Genomic DNA, 21081 nt, shown 5'->3' on the forward strand with positions numbered 1-21081 from the left:
TTCTAGGTACACGAATCACTTTATTTAAGAAGAACTAGATCATCAACAGCCAAAGCAAACATTCTGGAAACCAAAACTGGTAAAATATTTAAGATTTTGTACTTTCTTACCAATGAACTCTTAGGACAACAATTACATGAGAACATTTAGTGAAAACAGTCCTCAACGTACGGAGCTTCTTGAAGGTTTGCGTCGCAGGTTCTCCAGTTCTCGATGAGCGACCATCACTATTCGACTGGAACAAAGAGAACAAACAGGTTGGAGCTTTTAATTTTAGATTTTAAAGTGGGTTTTATAGCTCTTCTACATTCTTTAAAACAGTACATCATAGGTTAAGATTAAACAACATTAGCTGAGGCAAGATAATGAAAGAAACTGTTACCCATTTGCTGCACATTTTGAGATATAGACTTTGCAATCGGAACCAAAGTAAAATGATCAAATAACAATAAGATGACAATCAAATCTGGCACATACAGGGGTTGGACAATGAAACTGAAACACCTGTCATTTTAGTGTGGGAGGTTTCATGGCTAAATTGGACCAGCCTGGTAGCCAGTCTTCATTGATTGCACATTGCACCAGTAAGAGCAGAGTGTGAAGGTTCAATTAGCAGGGTAAGAGCACAGTTTTGCTCAAAATATTGAAATGCAAACAACATTATGGGTGACATACCAGAGTTCAAAAGAGGACAAATTGTTGGTGCACGTCTTGCTGGCGCATCTGTGACCAAGACAGCAAGACTTTGTGATGTATCAAGAGCCACGGTATCCAGGGTAATGTCAGCATACCACCAAGAAGGACAAACCACATCCAACAGGATTAACTGTGGACGCAAGAGGAAGCTGTCTGAAAGGGATGTTCGGGTGCTAACCCGGATTGTATCCAAAAAACATAAAACCACGGCTGCCCAAATCACGGCAGAATTAAATGTGCACCTCAACTGACCATGTTGCCTGTCACTGCTGGGTAAAAGCATGCCCACAGCATGATGCTGCCACCATCATGTTTCAGTGTGGTGAGGGTATGTTCAGGGTGAAGGACAATGATGGTTTTGTGCCAAAGCATTTTGCATGTATCTAAAAAGTTCAGTTTTGGCCTAATTTGACCAGCACTAGATTTTATTTAGGGATATCAGAAACTGAATACACATACTATTATATTGTCATGATCTATGACATAAAATAACAAAATACGCTGAAGTTTTTGGTTGTAATGTGAAAAGTTTAAGGGTTACGAATACTGTATTCTATCTTCACTAGAGCACCATGTGAAAGAGATGAGGACAAACTGTCTGTGATGTACGCCCAAAGAAACTTTGGTTTTTAAACCCACCTTTTATGGTCTTGATGATAGCAGCACCTACATTCAAAGATCTGATATTCTTATTTTCTCAGATTAAGAGTTGATATTTCTGCTTGATTGAAAACAACCACAGCTGAATTTAGGGCGTGAAGACTCTGTTAGCAACTTCAACAGCCACATCAAAGCTTAACTTGAAGTTTTAACTAGACAAGATTTACAGCTGACAGAGCTCCTGCAGCCAATCAGAACACAGAAATAGGTGTGAAGTAGATCAAAGTAGTGATGGATTATAGAACATATCCCTCCAGAGTGAGGAGACTGCTGAGTAAAGAGGAAAATTAAGGAAAAACAGCAGCAAAAGCAGTAAAAACAAAACATAAAGATAAAATGGATGACAAAGAAATGGTTTCTACTAACTTCAGAGAGGAGAGTTCTCTGATCAGTCCGCAGACCAGCTCTGTGGCATCTTCAAGACGGCCCTGGGAATCAGGTTGAGCCTCTCTTTCCTCGCTGGATAAAAGTAAAACGTTGGTTGGACCATACAACGAGTTTATGTCAGTTACACACAGCTAGGGAAAACTCAAAATTCAGCCTCTCAGACAAAATAAAAAAGGATTTTTTTAATGCTGAAGTGTTGGCCAACTTAAAAGTATGTCTATGCATTCTGCATTATATGCACTCAACACTTAGTCGGGTCTCCTTTTGCACGAATAATCACATCAGTGCAGCTGCAGTGTGTCATGTAGGTGATTAGCCTGTGGCTCTACTGATATGTTGAGGAAGCCCATTAAGGTTCTCATGTTGTGCTCAAAAATATCCTGGTAGACAGCTGCTCTGACTTTGGACTTGATAAAACAAAGTGGACCAACGCCAGATGATTTGGCTCCAAATAAATCGTCACTGAATGTGGAAGCTTTACGCTGGTTCAAGCCACTTGGATTCTGTGCCTCTCCTCTTTTCCTCCAGACTCTGGAAACCTGATTTTTCTAAGAAGATGCCAGATGTATATTTATCTGGAAAGAAGACTTTGGACCATTGAGCAATGGCTTAATCCTTTTTCTTTTTAGGCCAGGTAAGATGCTTCTGACATGAAGTCTGGTTCAGGAGTAGCTTCATACAAGGGATGAGACACACATATCCAGGACATGGTCCTGATATGTGTGGCTGGTGGCTGCTAAAGCTCTAAATCTAGCTACAGTCCACATCTTTTCAACCCTCAAATTCTTGAATTGGCTTATCTTAACCATCCACCCAAGGTTGATGTTATCCCTGTTGCTCTCTACCACACGTTTTCCTTCCACTAAACCTTTCATTAATATGCTTGGATTCAGCACTCTATGAACAATAGATATGATACATTGTGGCTTACTGCCCTGGAGGAAAGTTTTCATGATCATTACATAGCATTTCACTGGTTTAATGTAATATTCTAATTTTGTGAGAAAGTGAATTTCAGGTTTACCTGAGATGTTAGACCTAATCATCAAAATGAACAAATAAATGCTTGAAGTGCATCACTGTGTAATCAATCTTTACATGGGTTTCCCTTTTTAAATTAAATTGCTGAAATAAATTAACTTTTGGATTATATTCTAATTATTGGACATGCGCCTGTATAATCAGACATTGTGTTGGATTGAACATATTTGACTTTTTTTCTTACATGATAACAATGGTGTTCAGCTGCGAGTCTGACACATAATCTATGCATCCAGGCCCAGACGAGTCCTCCGGGTCCCTGGTTCGAGTGTGTTCAGTGTGGACCACAGAGGGCCCAGCAGTGGGATCATCACTGGGATCATACTGTGTGCAAATAAAAATAAATTCAATTTCAACAGCTTTCAAACCCACCGAGGGAGCTTTAAATGAATACGATGCACCTGGCTTAGAGTTGGGTTTCAGCTGTAAACATTACAGAAGCTACTGAGCTACAGGTTTTAACCGCTTTCTGTTAGCCTGCCTAAATGGGCAAGAGGGGCTACACTAAAATGGTTACAATGTGCAAAACACACAAAAAATCTCTTTATTTGTTCATAGCAGTAACTATTAACTTATTATTTTAGGATTAAGGTATTTCTGGTAAATAGTCCAAACAGAAATACAATGAGTAACCGCCTGGGATGAGAACTTTCTCTTCTTGTCATGGAAACGTGTCACTCTGCCCTCCTCAGTTTTGGTCTTACTTCTTACCTGCTTACTTTCTGCAACTATTAAAGATGCGTTACCATAAGAAAGAACGGGGTTTCTAACACACAGTCAATGACAGTGAGGATGAACTAGTGGTTATTTTGTTCAAAGCTCCAAAATCTTCTGCTATCCTTTCTCTATAATGTACATTTAAATGACAGAGAGCCCAATTCCCCCAGCAACCTTTGTTTTAGCATCTAGCCCAGCTACTTACGCTGTAATTCATCTCTTGGATAGCAGGTGTCAGCGAAGCCTCGTGGAGTTTCTCAGAACTACAGTTTAATTCAGGGGAAGCGCCTTCTTCAGCTCCATCATCTCCCATTGCATCATTCATCTCTAAGTTACCCTCATCTGTGGTCCTTTTCACACGGCACATCTGTGGATCTGCACCCTCGGCATCACCTTCTTCTTGTTGCTTTGCAAAAAAAGTCTTGAAAGAATCTGTTGGTACTTTTGATAGCAAATCTTCTCCGGTCTGTATTTTAGGCATTAGATAAATCTTGCTAGTGGTGGATTCCTTGACTTCTGGTGGCTGCAGGTTCTCCAGATGTTCCTCTTTTTCTTCCTCTGCAGGTTGGTTTGGTTCAGTGTTGCCTTTTAGCTCTGGATCAGCTGAATAGCCCTCCTTAGCCTCAGAACTTCTTGTTTCTGAGCAGCCTGGATTACTTGTGGTACCGGCTCCATCTGAGCTTGTCACAACACTGTGGACTTCGGTTTCAGCTCTGTGTTGAAGTTAAATGTTTAAGCAGACAGTAATGAACTACATTCATTCATTTTATTGCATGTGGATTTTGTTTTTATGAAAACGTTTATGAAGGAAGCATATTTAGAGGGCCTTGCAGAAGGATTTATACCTCTTTTTACATTTTGTCATTTTACAACCACAAACTTCAGTGGAGTTAACTGGGACTTTGTTCTTTTTTCTCTTGTTTTAAGCAGCAGGACGTCTGTCTCTGTCCAAGAAACTGATTCAGGATGACTAGCTGAGGATGTCACAGTCAGTTCACATAGGTGGAGATGCCTGTGTGTGTGTGTGTGTGTGTGTGTGTGTGTTGTTCTACTTGTAACTGAGTGAGAACCATTTTTTGTATTTTTATCACAAAGTGAGGACATTTTGACAAAGTGAGGACATTTTCCTGGTCCTCACTTTTTCAAATTCCATTCTTGGGACAGGGGTTAGATTTAGGACTAGGGTATGAATTGAGTTTTTGTTAGGGTTAGGGTTAGGTATTAACTGGTTAGGGTTAGTGTTAGGGTCAGGGTTAGGCACTAAAAATCAAGGAAAATGAATGGAAGTCAATGGAAGTCAATGGAAGTAACTGAAAAGTCCTCATAAAGATAGTAAAACACGTGTGTGTGTGTGTATGTATGTATGATCTCTTTCACAAATAGAAATCTGAAAGTGTGACATTCCTATATCTATTCAGCTCCCTTTATGTATTGATACCCCTAAATTAAATCAATTACAACAAACTGCCTTCAGAGGTCACCTGTGATTTAATCTGGGTATCCATCCAACTGCTCTGTTATGGCCTCAGAGGTTTGTTGGAGAACATTAAAGAACAAGCGGCAATATGAAGACCAATGAACACGGTAGACATGTCGGGGAGAAGGGTCTCAATTTAGGTTATTCAAAACTTTGAACATCTCATTGAGAAACTGTTCAATTCATCATCTGAACATGTCACAACTGCAGACCTACCAAGGATTTTTACAACTAAACTGACAAACTAAGCAATGATGGGATTAAGCAGCCAGGACAGCCATGGTACCTCTGGAGAGCTGCAGAGATCATCGTTTAGGTGGGGAAGTCTCTCCACAAATCTGGCCTTGTTCAAAGAACGTCATGAGAAGTGCTGTTTGCAGATCACCATAAGCGCTATATGGGACACAGCAAACGTGAAAGGTGCTCTGGTCGAATGAGAAAGCAACCCTTTCGATCTACATGTTTTGTGGAGCATAAAACTAACACTGAAAATCACTCTAAATACACCATTCCACTGTGAAACAGGGTGGTGGCAGAATTATGCTGCAGGTTTTCTTTCTTTCAGCAGACACAAAGAAGCTGGTCAGAGTTAACGGGAAGATGGATGGACCTGAAAACAGGATAATGTTGGAAGACAACCTGTTAGAGGCTGCAAAAAACCTCTGAGTAGAGATGAGGTTCACCTTGCAGCTAGATAATAACATTAAACTTACTGATCAAGCTAGAATGGAATAGATTAGATTGAAGGATATTTATGCCTTAAAATGGCCCAGTCAAAGTTGGGCTCTAAATCCGATTGAAAATCTGTGGCAAGACTTGAAAGCTGATGTTCAGACACTCTTGATCCAGCCTGACTGAGCTTGAACTGTTTTCTAAAGAAGAATGAGCAGAACGTACAGTCTGCAGATGTGTAAAGCCGGTAGAGACATTCCCTCAAAGGCTTACAGATGTAACTGCAGGAGGTTCAACAAAGTATGGATGCAGTGGTGCAAAATGCAAATGCAGGCCACACTTTACAGATTTCATTAGTGTTATTTATGTATATACACTCAACCTGTTCACTAATTATCACTCACATGCATTTCGTCCCTAATCTAACAGTCACATGCAGATGTAATTCGGTGTCTGGAACATTTTGTCTCTATTCTAACCGTCGTCTTCCGCTTTATCCGGGACCGGGTCGCGGGGGCAGCAGACTCAGCAGAGACGCCCAGACGTCCCTCTCCCCAGACACCACTTCCAGCTCCTCCGGGGGGAGCCCAAGGCGTTCCCAGGCCAGCCGAGAGACTTAGTCCCTTTAGCGTGTCCTGGGTCGTCCCCTGGGCCTCCTCCCGGTGGGACGTGCCTGGAACACCTCCCGAGGAAGGCGTCCAGGAGGCATCCGGTATAGATGCCCGAGCCACCTCAACTGGCTCCTCTCGATGTGGAGGAGATTCCACATCCTCCACTTGAGGCAGGAACTCCCCTCCAACCTGAAGAGGACAAGCCACCCTTTTCCGGTTGAGTACCATGGCCTCGGACTTGGAAGAGCTGATCTTCATCCCAGCAGCTTCACATTCGGCTGCGAACCGCCACAGCGCATGCTGTAGGTCTTGGCTAGAGGGGGCCAGCAGGACCACGTCATCCGCAAAAAGAAGAGACGAAATCCACTGGTCCCCAAACCAGACCCCCTCCGGCCCTTGGCTGCGTCTAGAAATCCTGTCCATAAAAGTTATGAACAGGACCGGTGACAAAGGGCAGCCCTGCTGGAGTCCAACATGCACCGGGAACAGGTCCGACTTAGTGCCGGCAATGCGGACCAAACTCCTGCTCCGCTCGTACAGGGACCGGATTGCCCCTAATAAAGGGCCCCCGAGTCTATACTCCTGGAGCACTCCCCACAGGGCATCACGAGGGACACAGTCGAATGCTTTCTCCGGATCCACAAACACATGTGAACCAGTTGGGCAAACACCCATGAATCCTCGAGTACCCTGTAGAGGGTATAGAGCTGGTCCAGTGTTCCACGGCCGGGACGAAAACCACACTGCTCCTCCTGAGGCCGAGGTTCGACTATCTGCCGGACTCTCCTCTCCAATACCCTGGCGTAGACCTTACCAGAGAGGCTGAGGTGTGTGATCCCCCTGTAGTTGGAACATACCCTCCCCAGTCTGCCAATCCAGAGGCACTGTCCCTGTCCGCCACGCAATGTTGAAGAGGCGTGTCAACCATGACAGCCCCAAAACATCCAGAGACTTGGGGTTCTATTCTAACCGTCACATGTAAATGTGACCCAGTGTCTGGCTGTACTCAATTGTTATCTTGGTCTGTGTGCAGCTGGTCTTGCAATAACCGAAGGCAGTACCAACTGTCCCTGTTTCCACTCCCCAACTGAAACTTGTAAATGTCACACACCCATCTGATATGTCTGTACACTCTACTGTATAAATAAACGAAGCTGAGGTAGCCACACATAGCTCGCACTCTCGTGTGTAGTTGCCCTCGCTGCGAGAAAATTAAAGAGTCTCTGTGTTGTTCCTCTGAGTCTGACTGTTGGTTTGGGTTGGCCACTCACTCCAACCACCTAACAATTAGTGAAAATATAGGACAACCATTTATCGCTTTATCTTCTACTTCACAGTTATGTCCTCCTGGATTTTATTGAGGGGTGTCAGAATAAAGACATGTAAGAAAAAATTATAACCATCATTTTCCTTTCAGTTCAGAGTTTGCTCTGCTTTGTGTTGGCCTGCTGCATAAAACCCAAATAAAATACAATGATATTTGTGGTTTTAACATGAAACAATGTGGAAAAATTTTAGAAATACTTTTGCAAGGTACTGTATATACATTTTAAAAGCTTCAACACTTTCACTTAAATATATTACAGAAACCTGCCCAGGTTATTCATTCCTTCACTGTAAGATGTAAAGGAAATTAAAAAAGTTAAAATACTGACCGGTATTCATCTCCACTGTGAGAGGGCTCTTCCTTACTCTGCTCTTCGACCTCTGCTGAGATGGGAGGAGGTGTAGACTGTAAATGGGCTGAGGACACATCGTCCGCTGAAGCTACACGCTCAGAGGTTTTACCACATGTTTGTGTCCCTGGACTCCCTGCTCTGATCTGTGCGTTTTCGCCCTGTTGTGCCTGTAGAAAGTGACTCCGTTCCTTCTCCGTCAGACCGCACATGCCCATCCTTCGCTTCTTCTTGGCCGGTAAACCCACCGCCCACTCCTTGACGTCCCTCATGTGAAAGCTGGGCACTTCTTCGTTAGTGTCTTGATTTCTCTTCAAATTTGAGTGTTCCTTTTCAACCGCTTGCTTCTCTAAAGCAGCACAACTGGATTCACTGTCATCTTCAGAGTTGGACACAAACGTCTGGGGTTGACTTGGTAACCTGCTGCATTGTTCTGAAGCTGTTTCATCAGTACAATCATTAGCTTGTACTCCACAGGTCTTTATCTCAAAACGACGGTTGGGATCATCGACCATAGTCTCTTCTCTCTCCTTATTTGCCATGTCTGACGCATTTGTCCCTTCTGAATTGTTTTCTATGTTGGACTCATCTGGTTTTGAGAGACAGGACTGCTCCTCTTCCTCGTTTGTGACTGTTGCACTGTCTTGGAGATTGGACTGCAGCAGCATGTTATCAACTTCTTTAATATCTCCATCTGTATTCTAACATTTAGGAGACAGTCTGTCAGTTTGCTTGAATTTAATTCAATTAGGGGCTCCATTGCAGCCATAAATACCTTTTGAAGAAGAGCAGCTTGGACTTGATGTGTCTCGGAGGCTTCATCAGTGGAAGTTGCTCTCTTCTTTAACCTAAGGGAACGAGTCTGGGGCAGAGCCAAGTCCTCTGAAACATAAAAACACTTGTAATCAATTAAAGACACAGAGGGGAGCCACTGTGGACACATTTAGTTTATTAATACGCACTCTATTTATAGGAAAAGTGAAAACATTAGTTTTAAATTACTAGATTCACACCTGGCAATGCGTGCAATGTATTAGAAAAAACAAGGGTTGGTTCTGTCTGTCCAGAAGGCTGTGATGGACAGAACCATCGATGACCAGAATCTAACCAGGAAGTTCAAAGGCTGGTTTTCAGCATTTCAAAAGCAGCATTTTGGACTGGGTGAAGTCTTACAGTGTCAATTTAGCTTAAACTCATCTACAGCTCATATTTTCAGTTAAATTTAACTATGATAGATTTTAAACCTATAATTAAAAAAAACGCTATATAGAAACTGTTTTCCTTGTGCCTTGAGGTGACACCTGTTGTGAATCTGTGCGATTGAAAATAAACGACAAATAATGAATTCATCTGATATGTCACCTTTAATAGACAGATTATTTGCTAATTAAATCACCATGAGAAATCATTAATTTCCTCTGCCATTAAAATGCAAAATATCACTGAAGCTACACAATATGTTGATTCCCAACTGGCATCTCAATATAAACAAGACTGAAACTGACGGTACTGCTTGGAGGCAATGTTTGGTAATATATTGTTTGGTGTAATATACTGTGTGCCCACAGCAGATGTAGATTTTAGTGCGTAACAAGAGTGTTAGCGACATAGTAGGAATGGAAAAGCAAGATATGAGTAAGAATAATGTGGATTAAATACAATCTATATCATTATAAGAGTTGCAAATATGGCAATATTGGCTCACCTTGAATTAAGAGGTAGCCCTAGATATCACAAAGTGAAGTTATACGCTAAGCCTTATGGAAGACAGCTTTTCTTATGGGATAAATAAAGTGTACGTTATCTAAAGTGCAGGTCAAAACAAGCCAGGCATGAAAAAGGGTCCTACTGAAATGTGGTAGTAATATTGTGCCTGATTTGATGTAAACTGCACCTTTGAAAACTACTACATTTACATTACATCTTCTAAATTTTTTTATGCTACAATCACAAACTTCAACGTGATTTTGTGGAATCGACCAACACAAAGCAGAGCAAATTGTGAGCTTGAACAAAAATTTATCTGTTATTAATTTCTGGAATTTAATCTCCGTATAAATCTAGCTGTTCTGTGAAGTCCTCAAAGATTTGTTAGAGAACCCCAGAGAACAAGCAACATCATAAACATTAAGGAATCTGTTGGATAGGTCAGGTTTAAAGATATGGGGGAGCTTAAAGTGGGGTTGGGATACAAAACAATATCCCAAGCTTTGAAAATCTCGAAGAGCTCTGTTTAATCCATTATAAATGAAAAGAATAAGGCGGAGCTGCAAACCTGGAAACATGGCTGTCCACCTAAACGTACAGGCAAGGAGAACAATAATCAGAAAAGCAGCCAAACGACTGCAGGTATCCACAGCTTAGGTGAGAAAATGTGGGGTTTTTTCATGAACTCCGTAAATCTGGAATTGGTTGTGGCCAGAAGAAAGCCATTATTGAAACAAACGCTATAAAAAAAAAGTCATGTTCACAGTTTGCCATAAGTCATGCATGATATACAGCAAACATGGAAGTAGGTGATCTGGTCAGATAATACCAAAACTGAACCTCCTGGCCAATGTGAAAAACACTATCATGAGAAATGTCCCATTGCTGCCCTTCACAATGTACACACCCTGCCCACCACAAAACACGGTAGTGGTACCATCATGTAGTGGGGATTCTTTTCTTCAGCAAAGACAAAGAAGCTGGTCAAAATTGATGGAAAGCTGGATGAAGCTACAGGGGTTGGACAATGAAACTGAAACACCTGGTTTTAGACCACAATAATTTATTAGTATGGTGTAGGGCCTCCTTTTGCGGCCAATACAGCATCAATTCATCTTGAGAATGACATATACAAGTCCTGCACAGTGGTCAGATGGATTTTAAGCCATTCTTCTTGCAGGATAGTAGCCAGGTCACTACGTGATACTGGTGGAGGAAAACGTTTCCTGACTCGCTCCTCCAAAACACCCCAAAGTGGCTCAATAATATTTAGATCTGGTGACTGTGCAGGCCATGGGAGATGTTCAACTTCACTTTCATGTTCATCAAACCAATCTTTCACCAGTCTTGCTGTGTGTATTGGTGCATTGTCATCCTGATACACGGCACCGCCTTCAGGATACAATGTTTGAACCATTGGATGCACATGGTCCTCAAGAATGGTTTGGTAGTCCTTGGCAGTGACGCGCCCATCTAACACAAGTATTGGACCAAGGGAATGCCATGATATGGCAGCCCAAACCATCACTGATCCACCCCCATGCTTCACTCTGGGCATGCAACAGTCTGGGTGGTACGCTTCTTTGGGGCTTCTCCACACCGTAACTCTCCCGGATGTGGGGAAAACAGTAAAGGTGGACTCATCAGAGAACAATACATGTTTCACATTGTCCACAGCCCAAGATTTGCGCTCCTTGCACCATTGAAACCAACGTTTGGCATTGGCATGAGTGACCAAAGGTTTGGCTATAGCAGCCCGGCAGTGTATATTGACTCTGTGGAGCTCCCGACGGACAGTTCTGGTGGAAACAGGAGAGTTGAGGTGCACATTTAATTCTGCCGTGATTTGGGTAGCCGTGGTTTTATGTTTTTTGGATACAATCCGGGTTAGCACCCAAACATCCCTTTCAGACAGCTTCCTCTTGCGTCCTCAGTTAATCCTGTTGGATGTGGTTCGTCCTTCTTGGTGGTATGCTGACATTATCCTGGATACCGTGGCTCTTGATACATCACAAAGACTTGCTGTCTTGGTTACAGATGCGCCAGCAAGACGTGCACCAACAATTTGTCCTCTTTTGAACTCTGGTATGTCACCCATAATGTTGTGTTCATTTCAATATTCTGAGCAAAACTGTGCTCTTACCTTGCTAATTGAACCTTCACACTCTGCTCTTACTGGTGCAATGTGCAATCAATGAAGACTGGCTACCAGGCTGGTCCAATTTAGCCATGAAACCTCCCACACTAAAATGACAGGTGTTTCAGTTTCATTGTCCAACCCCTGTAAATGCAGGGCAAACTTGGAAGAAGATCTGTTGGAGGCTCCAAAAGACTTGAGACCGGGGTGGAGGTTCACCTTCCAGCTACCTTTCAGGTTTACAAAGCAGATCTGTGAACCTAAAAAAATGCTCTTCAGATGCTCTCCACCCAATCTAACTGAGCTTGAGATATTGTACAAAGAAGAATGAACAAAATGGTCAGTCTCTAGATGTGCAAAGCTATACAGACGTACCCCAAAAGACTTGAAGATGTCGGTGCAGGAAAAGGTTCTCAGGAGGGGTCAATACTTTTCAACACTTTCATATTTTGTTAATTAACAATATTAAAAAACTTTTTTTTTCACATAAATCACAACATAATATACAGAACGTTGTGGTTGAAATGTGACAAAAGGTGAAAAAAGGTCAAGGAATGTTAAAACTTTTGCAAGGTACTGTTTATAAATAGATAATTCACAATTAATGCTACAGCTGTAGGAGTTTTTCTCAAGCCAAGATATCTGTTTTTAAAAACCCAGTGATAAAAAAAATTACGATGACCTTACTGATTAATATTATATAAGGTTAGTGTTTCTTTTACCGTTGCTGTCAATCTTTGCTTTTCCTTTGGCCATTTCCTCAACTAAAAGGAAAAAAAGGGGGAAATGTTTATTTAAAGACAAGATACAACAAAATAAAAACACTATTTTTAATCTTTAACTACATTCATGAAAGGATTTTAGGACAAATAGAGTAATTTACAGTGAAACATAATATTTTCAACAATTAGAGCATTGATTAGCTAGCAAATTACATTTAGCTAACTGAGGGGAAATTGTCTTGAACACAACCAGCGTCTTAAATTATCAGCTGAGACCGAAACATATTTTATCTCTTCACACATCTCATATTGGCTCTTTCACAATGTTAAGGTAAATTTTTATGCGACACTTTTTCACTAACGCGAAGCTGCTCACCTGGGGTGGGTGTAACAGGCTCGAACGTCACAGCTTTACGTCAACAATGGGCGTGTTTTCGACCGGCCGTAAAGCGCCATACAGGAAGTAATTTACACGGCTTACCCCGTTCTTGTTTTGACGCCTCAAAGTAAACGGTTAAACAGATCTGTGGCCCTCAGTTTATACCTGGTTAATGTTGTACAGAACGAGTTTTCCATCTGAGGGACCCAGCTGAGCAACTCAACAATCAGTGAAGCTGCGAAGGTAAAACAAAGTCAGAAGATCCAAACGCTGTGGGATCAATTAGCTGTGGGAAGCTAATAGGACAGGAGACGTCTGGATTCTTTTTTTTTGCCGCATTAACTTTGTCATAGTGACTGACATGGGTGCTTTGTCTACCCGACGCTTGTCTGTTAATACCAATTCATCACTTTGTTACTAGGTTCAATGAATGTATTCATTTTAACTCGTTTTCTCCCAGGTGTTTACAGTCCATGAGTCGCAGCAGGAACCTCCCTCCCCGGGGTCAAGGGGCAGCTAGAGCCAAACAGGTAATACCTGTCATGACTGATGACTACATTGTGTGCCTGGTGTTAATTCAATGCTGGCCAAATAAAGTTACAACCTGGATTTAAAAAAAACGACGAGCCTCCCTGTGGAAAGGTACTGCGTTAATAAACATGTTTAAACTAACAATAGATTTGAGGCATTTTGTTTAGTCATGGCGACAAAGTGTGTGATCCATAAAGTGCAAATAATCCATCAGTATTAAAAGGAAACAAAACATCAAAAGAGACTAAATAATACGGAAATTATATGACTTCTTGTAGACACCAAAACCTAGAAGAATAGTAAGGGCTGAACCCACCAAAACCACCGAAAAGTTTGAAATCTTGTTTTAAAAAGCAGCGTTAGATCTAACAGCAGTGTGAAGAAATAAAGATCAGTAAGATGCAAGAATCTAGAACTAAATAGCTGAACAGCTTCTTGAAAACAACTTGCAGTGCCTTGCAAAAGCTTTTCACATTTTGTCACAATATATCTATACACATGAATGTATTTTACTGGGATTTTGCATGACACACATACTCAAGGAAGGGCATAATTGTGAGGTGGAAGGGAAAGATGCATGGTTTTCACCATTTGTTTTACATGTAAAAACTTAAAAGTGTGGCATGCATTTGCACTGCTTTGTAGAGCAAGCCTTTTGGGGTATGTCTCGAGCAGCTTTGCACATCTAGAGACTTGTATTTAGGTCTGGATTTTGACTGGGCCATTCTAGCACATAAATATGCTTTGATGTAAACCATTCTATTGTAGCTCTGGCTGTATGTTGGGTCTGGTTGTCCTGCTGGAAGGTAAACCTACACCCCAGTCTTGGGTCCTTTTTTGCAGATTCTAACAGGTTTTCGTGCTGTGTTTAGCTCCATCCAGTTTTTCATCAACTTTGGATCTGCTTCCCTGCTCCTGGTAAATAAGAGCATCCTAACAGCACTGTGCTGCCACCACCATGTTTTACCACTGGGATGATGTGTTCAGAGTGCTGTGCAGTGTTAGGTCAAACAGCTGATTTTTGGCCTCATCTGACCAGATCACCTTTTTATTCATGTTTGCTATGTCCCTTACATGGCTTGTACTTCTTGTGGCTTCATTTTACTAAGGTGTTGTTGTCACTCTTCCATATTTGTCAGATCACTAGAGTGCCTAACTAAAGTTGCCCTTAGGTGTGTGTGAATGAGTGTGTGTATGGTTGTTTGTCCTCTGTGTCTCTGTGTTGCCCTCCAGGGTGTACTCTGCCTCTCGTCCATAGACTGCTGGAGATAGGCACCAGCTTCCCCGCGACCCACTATGGAAGAAGCGATAGAAAATTACTGACTGATGACTGACATTAAAACACATTAAAGTTTGTGGTTGTAATGTTACAAAATATGGAAAGGCTTATGACTACATATGCAAGGCACAATATTAGCAACTTAAAGCACAATATGAAGCTACTTATTTACTGGAGTATAAAGAGCAGCAGATTAGGGGCCCCACCCGTCAAACCTTATGTCTCCATATAGAGGTAACATTATAGTGTTGTTTCATTTTTGTTGGTTAAAGTTCAGAACAATAATATTAAAAAATAGAAGCCTAATTACCTTTTAAAACATTTGTAGGTCAGTCATTTTTGCTTTCTTCAATGGACCGGTGTGGCTGTTTCAGGATCCATCAGCCAGAAACTATAAACATTATTTAGAGGGTAAAGATTAAGTATTTGGTAACAAAAACTCCAGAATCCATTGAAAATCTTTGGGGATAAGTTCAAGATTATGTGATGCAGCAGTCTAGGTCTCCTTATCACAGCTCAAGATCCTGGCATAAAAAATGAAGTGACACCGAATACTCTTCACAGAAATGCAGCATCAGATTGGATTAGATCAAAGCTTAAAGTGATCCAATGACAATTTAAAGTGTGTATGAGTATGTTAGCCTCACATATAAATCAGCAGCTCTCCTTCTGTCTGGATGTCAGATGGGGCTTCTTCTAGACCTTACACCGGACGCAGGGATGGACGGAGAAGGAAATGACGAGGACTTGGAAGCAGAGCTCCTCAGTTTGGTTGGAGGAGGTGGAAAAGGAGGGAGACCACAAGGGAAGAAGGGGGAAGGAAGATGTGAGTGTACTTCTATTGCATTTTGCAGATCTATAACTACCAGGGAACATATAAAAAAACTCATCTGGGGAGCAGTTATCAAGAGCCTTGGGAACCAGACTCATCGCTTGTCTCTCTGTTTTATTAATTAATGAAAAGCAGAGAAACTCTTCCATCAAACATTACAGAAAGAATGGTGCCCAAGTTACAGAGGGAACAACCACATTTCATGTTTTTAAATCTCCACATTGAAAACACAGGAAACAGAATATAGGTGAAAATCAAAGAGAAGAAGGAACACTGTGACCTTACTTTAAATTGTTAAATAAAGCCATTGTTGAATGTTAAATGCCTCAACAATAAACGTTTCTTATGCCAGTTTGATTTTTTTCTTCTCAGCTCCCGTTCCCATGGCTGAAATTGAGCGAATGGCAGATCTTTGTATGAAAGATCTGGACGATGAGGACATGGGAGACGAAGATTTAGATGACGAAGACCTGCTGGTAAAACACACTTTTCCTCTATTTTAGACATTAAACATCAGTTTTTATCATTTTATCATTATTTTATCAGTTTTAAATTACTCAGAAAATATCTAACATTCAGTTTTTAACTCTTACAGTGAGAAAATGACAAACAATTATAACTATAACTAAGAATCCTTCAGTTCAACTTTTATTATGATTATTTTATTTTTCCGTTTGAGAAATGACATTTACATCTGTTTGTTTTAGTTTTTACATTTTAAAGTCTAAATAGATTTCACCAGGCACCTCTGACGAAGTTGTGAAAGTAGCCTTTGAATAATTAATAATAATGTTTTATTACAGCAGCATAATTTTGCACTAAACTCAGAGAAATCTGAGCTTTAATGAAGTAGACCTTTAGGTCTGAGGACTGAGATGTCCATAGAAGATCCCATGTTTTGAGTCTGGCGCTTTGGACCTTTATTCTGCGGAAAGATCCAGTGGCAGCCCATTTTCAGTTTACTGACAAAAGCCACAAGATTTGTAACCTTATTTTCCAGGTTATTCAAAGAGTTCCCTGGCCAACAGCATCGAAGATCCTCCACCATGCTTATCAATGGGCATGGGATGCTTTTTTACATCTATCCATCTTTAGCCAAACCTAGCTCCATTGATTGTTGCCTAAACTCTCAATCTTGGTTTCATCTGACCGAAGCCCACAGGTCTCGTTAAACCCTGTAAAGTTTAGCAAGCACCACATGTTTACGTGTTTTGTGATAGTAGGACAACAGATACCATTTTTTGTTTTATTCTGACATAAATGTGAACAACTCTGTAGTTGGTAATCCATGTCTGTGCCATCTTCCCATCCATACAGTGTGGATTTCTTGCTGTGTTCACAGGCAGAATTAAATGAAGTGTTGGAGGATGACGAGGGGGATACTCCTGCTCCAAAACTTCCCGCTGCGACTCCCACCATTCCTAAGGTGAATGTCACGTCTCCCACTGCACCCAGTGGAGCATCAGGGTTGGAATCCTGCCTGTTGGAGCGCATTGATATGTATCAGAAAGCTATATCCAATGCCAAGGCTGCAGGCGAGACTAGCAAAGTTCGAAGATATGACCGAGGGTTAAAGGTAAACTGATAAAATGAAAGGCAAAAATTCCTCTTGTGAACATTGTAGGTCTCGGTTGATATAGGTACTGACTCTGTGTATTTATGATTGTCTTCCCTAATTGTAGACGTTACAATCCATGTTGACATCTGTGAAAAAAGGGAAGCAAATCAATGAAGAGGAGATTCCTCCTCCTGTTGCCATTGGAGGAACCTCAAACACTCCAGCTGAGTCTGAACCCGTTAAGGATCGAGAAACGTCTGGACGGATTCCCTCCCCTCCTTCCAATCAGAAACCAATGAGGGATCTGGCACCAGGAGCTCTGAACACCAAACCTAGACATCTAACACCTCCCCAAAAACCAGCTGCTGCGGTCACCCCAGAAACGCCTGCGATCTCCCCCCTCACCCCTAGCCAACCCGATGCCCAGCACTCAGGTAACTGACAACACCTTTCTTTTGTGGGATGAGTGAGTCTGAACATCTGTACTCTGTTCCAGTTCTCTGTCTGACTGGAAACTAACCCATATTCATGCTTTTACACCATCTAGAGCTGAAGCAGGCAGTGCTGTCCAGGCAGAGGGAGTATAAGATGGCTGCCATACAAGCCAAGCAGGGTGGTGACATCGACCTGGCCAAACAGCATTACCTCACTGCCAAGGTAACACAGCAGAATCAGTTGGAGCAGATCTGTTTGCATAAAACTGACAGAGATTTAACTAAAGATGCTTCCTCTGTCATTGTAGAAGCTCAACTCGCTGGTGGAGGCTGTGGACCGAGGGGAACCAGTGGAGCTGAGCGCATTACCGCTCCCTCCTGGTGAGTCTATGCTACTGCAGTTTTACATGTTTCAGGAATTCAAGTGGAAAAACGTATAGAAACTTGACAAAAGTGCATCACTGTTCTCTGATTTTCTGCAGTCCAGCAGCAGAGTGTGCCTGTTCCTCCTCAGTCTTCTCCCAAACCTGCTGCTCTTCCTGCAGCTACCCAGATGGCCACCAACAGTAAATCTCCTCTTTTCTTTATGATGCCTTTTAAATACTTTGTGTTTTTGCTGTTTACTGATGGAACAAAATATAGCCCACGTAAAAAAAAACAACAACAAAAACTTTTAGAATAAATGAATCTCTGATTTGCATTTCTGTAATCTCACACTAAAAATTCTGATTTGATTGAGTATATTTAAGAAGCATTTCTTTTTCATTTAGTAATCCATGAGGTCCAGTTTTCTCATGTTTAATCATGATGTGACAAAGAGGCACATTTCTCTTAGCCACTTTTAAAAATGGATATTGTCATCAAACACAGTGAGGAGGATGGAGTAATGGAGGTCAAATTAAAATTATTTTGATGCTTTTTACGCATCTTTACCAGGGATGCCAGTAAATGTGCAGAACGCTGTAAGTTACAAGACTAAGAATGACTTCAAACATTTATGACAACTGAACAGTGATCTGGTTGGTTCTGATCAGTTCCACAATTTTACCACTTGGTGGCAAAATTGGAAAAAAAAATTTACAAAACAGAAAAACAAACGTAAAAGGATTGAGGTTGATGATTTTTTTAAGCATATCGATAAACAGAGTGGTAGCTCACATGTTATGTTTTTTTTAAGCTGTGAAAATAAAATCCTGTTAAATTTAGCCTACATCAGTGTTTGTGTTTATGCTTTTTTTAAGACCTTCCTGCTCCTAGCAGTGTGGCAGAAGCCCTGAAGCAGAGGATGGACATTTACAAGCAGGCAGCAGAGGGAGCCAAGAGCAAAGGAGACGATCGGAAGGCTCGCATGCATCAGCGTATTATAAAGGTAGCCACATTGTCTTCTTTTCAATGGGAATCTCTGTTTTTCCCTCCTATGAAAGTTCTTCATCATGCTTACTGGGGCTAAATGAAAGAAACCATTAAATGTCCTGTAAGTTATAAGTGCAATATATCTGCTTTTGTTTGTAACTCAGTGGTTGAACCTAGACTGGAAAGATTCTGTTTAGCTTTATCTGCAACTTATAGTGTGATGCAAATTACCTTGATGGGTGGTTTTGTCAAATGTTAATGTGAGTATAAATGAAGGGAAATCAGTGCTAAATTCATAAAAATCGGTAGGTTTTGCTGATTTCTTTCCAATTAAAGGAGCTGAAATGTTATTTAGAGCTGCACACATTAAACACCCTGCACAAACTCACCTGTTTTAAGCATCGGAGAAACCTTGTTTAAGGTCCCACACTGATTCCAGATGTTACAGGTTCACTACTTTTCACAAGTTGGTTAACAATGACACTTGGCATTGTTTAACCTACTTAACCTCACAGCTGTGCTCTTCACTTTCTGGAGGAAAAATGTTTAGTAAATATCAATTTCTTTTTACATAGGGCCAAATTTACAAAGCTATTTGCAAGTGCTAAATGAGTCCGCGGTCCATTTTGAGCATCTGTTCATTTCTCAAATTGCATAAAAAGGAATATCTGCTCCTAGGTGGTAAATGGTGTCTCTCTATGTTGACACAGTTCGCCTGGATATAAATGACACATCATGTATTTAGGGAATGCTTATTATGCTGTTAAGCCCTATGCTTATTAATCATGTAAATTATAGCCAGGGCATGCAGCATTACGTTCTGTGAGACCTGAGATGTTTGCATCCTTTCTTCTAGTTATGTGTGACTGATATTTTTGCAAATTTTTATCACATAATCCCAATAGAAATCAAAGACCCCTTTTTTCATTTATTGGGTGGAAATAATGGGATCTATTCAAGGCCAAGAAACCAAAAGCATTTTTTATGGCAATATTTAGTACACCACATTTTTCAGTTCAATAAAGGCTTTTTATTTTTGAATTAATCTGAGATTTTCTTCTGCAACTGCAGCACTGCATTAAAAACATCCAGATCACTATTGATTAAGAAAGAACATCTTGCATGTGATTCCTGCGTAAAATCGACAGATAATGTTAAGTTTTAAGGATCACCTGGCCAAGTCAGGACTTGGGGCTCACTGCAAGAAAATATTTGTCTCTTTGATCACTTCTACATCAGCTGTGTTTGTGGCTGAAGCAACTTCAATAGTGACCCAATGAAAAATGACCGGCAAATTGCTCATAGCTGCAGGACGTGATATGCCTGATTGCAGATGTGTTTAACGTGTTCTTGGAAATAGTCTCCATCCAACTAGCGGGCTTCTATGATCTCTACTGCTGTTTGGGTTGTATTGAAAAATTTTTTAGCTGCTATTTTCTGTTCTGAGTTATCTGTTCTTTTTTTTACTGTTACTTGCAACAACCACTTTTGTTTTGATTGCACCTTGTTATAAATCAGGGTTGATGTCAAATTTCCGAATATGGCATTCCTACAAAATAAACTCTTACACCAGAAAACGTTTTTTTCAGTCAAAATCATCCATGATTTAATCTTTTTTTCCCCTCTCTGTTCATAGCAATACCAGGATGCCATCAGAGCTCACGATGCAGGCCGACCTGTGAACCTGTCCGATCTGCCGGTGCCTCCTGGTAACTTTCTGAATGTTTGGTGTTAGGTTGTGCTTCCTGTTGCGTGACTTGTTAGGTTTATTTGTGTGTGTGTGTGTGTGTGTGTGTCTGTCTGTCTGTCTTTTATCCAGGCTGTCCACCTCTCCAGGGCTCAGAGGGGGGTCAGCAGAACCTGATGGGTGTCCTGGAAACAGCGATGAAAATAGCAAATCAGGATGCCGACGCGGAGGATGATGACGACGAGGAAGGGCAAAAAGAGGTTGCCAAGGTGGGAATAAAAAAGATGAGTGCTGCACCAAATGGCCAAATTTTTCTAGTGCAGCCAGGAAGTCTGATTGTCTGTGGATTAAAGAAAGAAATGCTTAATTGTGGGCCATTTCTGCTCCTGCAGCTTCAAAGGACATTTTTTTTAAATCAGAATTGTTTTCTGCCTTGCACCTCCTACGCACTGCACAAGTTTTTGGTCCTTTTAATTGCCTACATTAAAGCAGTATTAACAGAAACCTGCTTTTCATATACATGTA

At 41.2% G+C, this 21081-nt stretch overlaps 2 protein-coding genes across 4 annotated transcripts in view; one reads left to right on the forward strand and one right to left on the reverse strand.

The window, feature by feature from the left end:
- On the reverse strand, positions 1–12973 carry si:ch211-286b5.2. 2 transcript variants are annotated; one of them, XM_047366518.1, is made up of 8 exons: positions 12880–12973; positions 12504–12545; positions 8713–8819; positions 7917–8638; positions 3707–4214; positions 2969–3108; positions 1723–1815; positions 1–235 (listed from the first exon to the last, which is right to left on the reverse strand). In XM_047366518.1, exons 2-8 carry the CDS (start codon positions 12535–12537, stop codon positions 163–165), a joined length of 1677 nt encoding a protein of 558 aa, XP_047222474.1. In that variant the 5' UTR covers positions 12538–12545; positions 12880–12973; the 3' UTR covers positions 1–162. The 2 variants fall into 2 exon arrangements, with proteins under 2 accessions (XP_047222474.1, XP_047222475.1); XM_047366519.1 differs by lacking the exon at positions 12880–12973 and adding an exon at positions 12717–12833.
- Positions 12971–21081, forward strand: part of cc2d1a (coiled-coil and C2 domain containing 1A) — a 22565-nt gene continuing 14454 nt past the window's right edge. Inside the window, exons 1-12 of one of the 2 annotated variants that reach the window (XM_047366515.1) lie at positions 12971–13125; positions 13343–13412; positions 15377–15518; positions 15897–16000; positions 16867–17100; positions 17207–17516; positions 17630–17739; positions 17825–17897; positions 17999–18082; positions 18758–18885; positions 20506–20578; positions 20689–20825. In XM_047366515.1, coding sequence (XP_047222471.1) covers positions 13356–13412; positions 15377–15518; positions 15897–16000; positions 16867–17100; positions 17207–17516; positions 17630–17739; positions 17825–17897; positions 17999–18082; positions 18758–18885; positions 20506–20578; positions 20689–20825 — 1452 coding nt within the window. In that variant the 5' untranslated portion in view covers positions 12971–13125; positions 13343–13355. The remainder of the gene's footprint in view (positions 13126–13342; positions 13413–15376; positions 15519–15896; positions 16001–16866; positions 17101–17206; positions 17517–17629; positions 17740–17824; positions 17898–17998; positions 18083–18757; positions 18886–20505; positions 20579–20688; positions 20826–21081) is intronic. The other variant, XM_047366517.1, reaches the window with a different exon arrangement.

This window comes from Girardinichthys multiradiatus, chromosome 5 (assembly GCF_021462225.1).
Source record: "Girardinichthys multiradiatus isolate DD_20200921_A chromosome 5, DD_fGirMul_XY1, whole genome shotgun sequence".
NCBI lineage: Eukaryota > Metazoa > Chordata > Actinopteri > Cyprinodontiformes > Goodeidae > Girardinichthys > Girardinichthys multiradiatus.

Coding starts and splice junctions, on each gene's coding strand:
- si:ch211-286b5.2 (XM_047366518.1), bottom strand. CDS start 12,537: ATGGCCAAAGGAAAAGCAAAGATTGACAGCAACG. Junction 4,215..7,916: donor CACAGTGGAGATGAATACCG/GTCAGTATTTTA, acceptor ACTTCAACACAG/AGCTGAAACCGAAGTCCACA. Junction 3,109..3,706: donor TCCAAGAGATGAATTACAGC/GTAAGTAGCTGG, acceptor ATTTGCACACAG/TATGATCCCAGTGATGATCC.